General features: G+C 37.3%; 1 protein-coding gene across 1 annotated transcript in view; it reads right to left on the bottom strand.

Moving 5' to 3' along the window:
• Positions 1-2,728: 2,728 nt before the first annotated feature.
• Positions 2,729-3,804, bottom strand: part of LOC107300535 (C-type lectin-like) — a 4,756-nt gene continuing 3,680 nt past the window's right edge. Inside the window, exons 5-6 of the mRNA XM_029287017.1 lie at positions 3,649-3,763; positions 2,729-2,796 (exon numbers count right to left, since the gene is read on the bottom strand). Coding sequence (XP_029142850.1) covers positions 2,729-2,796; positions 3,649-3,763 — 183 coding nt within the window. The remainder of the gene's footprint in view (positions 2,797-3,648; positions 3,764-3,804) is intronic.

Below are 3,804 nucleotides of genomic sequence, written 5' to 3'. Positions count from 1 at the left end.
GTTGCTAGTTAGCCAACCAGCAACGGGCATGAAACTGTATGCAGATGGAGAAGGGCAATCACCCTTAATGGGCGATCAATGGTGAAGGGCAATCACCCTTAATGGGCGATCAATGGTGAAAGGCAATCACCCTTAATGGGTGATCAGGATATGCATAGGGGATTAAGGGGGGGGGGAATACAAAGAACACAACACCTTTGTCAACCTCCAGCTCGAATATCCAAATAAAATCCAGGATATCTTTCATTTCTTAAAAGTCCTACTGGTTTATTGACCACATGATGTGGTATAGGTGCAAAAAGATCTTCAAAACAAATTATGCTGGAGAAAAATAGAGCAGACAGTAGAATGATATCCCAATACTATTTGCATCAATCAAAAAATATTACTTTAAACAACAGAGTAGTCAAAAAGAAACCCAGATGGAAATGACAGCAGATCTTCTCACTTGAAATGATATCTTAGAGATATCCAGCATGGTTACAGACCTCATATTTCAGCAATAGTAGCATCTGCTTTCTTAAACAAAGCATCTATGTTTAAATTCAAAAATGCAAAATAAAATCCTGCAATTGTTCCAAAATGAAGAATGTGGTTCAAATGATTCTGTCTCTTAAGGACCTTGTGTTGTTTTTATGAAAGAAAAAGCATCCACATTGTAGCAAAAAAATATTTTTGTACATAAATGTAGAAATGTATTTCTCTCTCTTTCAAGGAGCAGACATGGAGACCAAGAAGGCAATGGCTGAAGCTTATGAGGAATCTCCCAGCTCTCTGCTGAACTTCCACAAAGAAAGAATATATTTTATTTCCCTATTTTATTTACATTGAAACATCATGCATGTAATCTCATCATCCACAAATTTGAAATCACATTACTTTTGCATTTGACAATGATGTGTAAGCAATATAGTAATTCATATGGTGAAATTTGCTAAGTTCACATTATAGCTTCTCTCTTCAAATATGAGATGTGCCCCCTGCTAAACAGCTCTACCGCCCTGTTTCTAACAACAATACATAAAGCATTTAGTTTCATGCTAGCATCCATGTTTAATTCCTCAATCAATTCCTTGTTTAATACTGAGTCCTGATGGTGCAGTGGTTAGAATGAAGTATTGCAAGCTAACTCTGCCCACAGCCAGGAGTTCGATCCTGACGTGCTCAAGGTTGACTCAGCCTTTCATTCTTCCAAGATGGTAAAATGAGGACCCAGATTGTTGGGGCAATATGCTATTTATAAACCGCTCAGAAAGTGCTGTAAAGCAATATGGAGCAATATATAAAGTCTAAGTTCTATTGCTATTAATAACCAAGTTAGAAATATTGTTCTTATTAGAATCATCTTATTTAGGTTTCCTTCCACTCTCACTCTACTTTAAAAGATATAAAAACAAATTTTCCTGCAAAGATTTATCAAGAGATTTAACCGCGCTCTCTTGAGACCTTCCCATGTGAATGTCTTTTTTCTCTGAGGACAACTTTCTAATTATCAGGTATAAACAGCCCAAGGGGATGTATCTTAACCATAATGTTAAGCGCTTCAAGAAAATTGTGATCCAAACTTTTCTTTAGCCAAGGGAAAAGCAACTGACGACAGTTTTGAACAAAGAGCACTGAGCTAATCTTTATTTGGGTAAGGAAATAAATATTGAAAAACCAATAGTGATTGTATAACCTAGTGGAAAGCAAATAAGAAATAGGATAACAGCCACTTCTTTTTGGCACAGCAAAGAAAGGTGGAATGTGAAATAGTCATGCATTTATCAAATTTACATAGTCACCCATCTCGTGAAAAGTGACTTTGAATTTAATGCAGTTCTGAATTGTAGACAACAGTGCATCATCGCATAGTGCTGTTGCATTTATATTGTCAGGCATACCACTTTGGTGCATAAACTTACTTTAATCCCATTCTCTAAATCTCTAGCAGAAAATCTTGCTTGACAGAATGAATTCATTAAACCTAGACAGGACTTTGTATAGAGTACTAATTTTATTATAAGCTCCTTATTGTATTTAACTCAGTTTCAACTCTAAATTATCATACTCTCTCTCTCTCTCTCTCTTCTACCATGTAATCCCTGGATAAATATGAATTTGTTGTATTTTCATGCTCTAGCTTTCTCCAGACAGCACATCTCAGCTAGGTGAATAGGATCCTACTCAGCTCTGTTTCCTGATCTTCTGACCTGGAGATGTAAGTCATTGAACCTGGGGTTTCAACATGCAATGTGTATGTCTGCCATCTTTCAGGTTCCCCCAGATAGACTACAAATAGACTGTTTTGCTGGACAATTAAATTGATTTGACAATGAAATTTAGAACTAGGGACCATCTGGTGCTCAACATATCCATTATAGCAAAAGTGATTATCTGACAGCCATGTGTGTGTGTGTGAGAGAGAGAGAGAGAGTGTGTGTGTACACACATACCCACACATGCCTTTATTTTGGTGATTGAGAGGGAACTGTGTGCAGAAAGGTCAGAGGGAAATAAAATGCAGGCAATGCAGATTGTAATGATATTTATTGACAATGGCTTTCAAGCAATAACCATGCCCAAGATTTAGTGCCATGTGATGCCAGATGCAAAGGAAGCAGATGACCACAGAAACTGCTCATGCAATAAATACATGTGATGTTTGAAAGAAAGGCATATGGATGTAACAGCATGGATAGCTTCCTGATTCAGGATGATGATTCTTTAGGTGAAACCTCTTCATTTTCTAAATTTGATATTTGCAGATGAAGGCTTTTTTCTTCATGCAAACAGCATCAATCCAACCCTTGTAACCTGCAATGAAAAAATGAAGCCCATTCATTTCTGCCCCTTTCCCCTCTTCAACATAGAGGGCGGGGTAAAAATATAAATAATAAATAAATAATAAATAAATATCATATTTCTAGGCAGACTTGTCGTTCACCTGTCATGAGATGGACAGCAATATAGACTAACTATGTACATATATACACTACATCATGATGCAATAGTAAATAAACTAAAAGCAGCTGGGTAAATTTTGTAGACCACATCCCTCCATACTCAAAGTGGTAAAAGAGGATAAACAAGAAGAACACCCAGACTACGAAAAGAGTTGGTGAATCCCTTGAGGTCTTGGGTCACCTCAGTTGAGATGACCATATGGATACTGCATCCTGATTACCAATTTATGTAAAAAGCTGCCTAATTATGGAATTAGGCTATGGATCTACTTAACATACCCTACACATAGTCCTCAGCTTATTGAAACTAGAATTTCCATTGCTTAGCAATGTGGTCATTAAGTGAGCTGAATCCAATTTTAAGATATATTTTTTGTTATGGCTGTTCAGCAAATCATATGGTTGTTAAGCAAATCCAGCTTTCTTCGTTGACTTTGCATGTTGGAAGCAAAAGTCAGTCATAAGACCCTGGGATACTGCAACGGCCATAAATGTATGCCAATTGCCAAGCACCCAAATTTTGATCTTTGGGATGCTGCAATAGTTATTAGTGTAAGGACCAGTCATAAGTCACTTTTTTTCAGTACTATCATAACTTCAAAGAGTTGACAAATGAATAATCATAAGCTTTATTCTCCAGATGGTCAACCCTGACTGCAGACTGCACAAAGTCTATGCAACCTTCTCTGAATGGAAAACCCACCTGTGGAGGCTCGGAGAGCAACGCAGTACTCAGAATTCCAAAGATTGTTGGGTTCTCCTCGCATCCAGTTCTTGTAATTGAAAGCAGACTCGTCAGTCCACCTCCAGATCCCATTCTGAAGTTACCAAGACAGAAGAAACACACACTAAATCCAAA

The sequence above is a fragment of the Protobothrops mucrosquamatus genome, unplaced genomic scaffold, assembly GCF_001527695.2.
Source record: "Protobothrops mucrosquamatus isolate PMUCROS unplaced genomic scaffold, P.Mucros_1.0 scaffold7366, whole genome shotgun sequence".
NCBI lineage: Eukaryota > Metazoa > Chordata > Lepidosauria > Squamata > Viperidae > Protobothrops > Protobothrops mucrosquamatus.
Note: the sequence above shows the minus strand (reverse complement) of the source record. Positions and strands in the feature narration are given on the sequence as shown.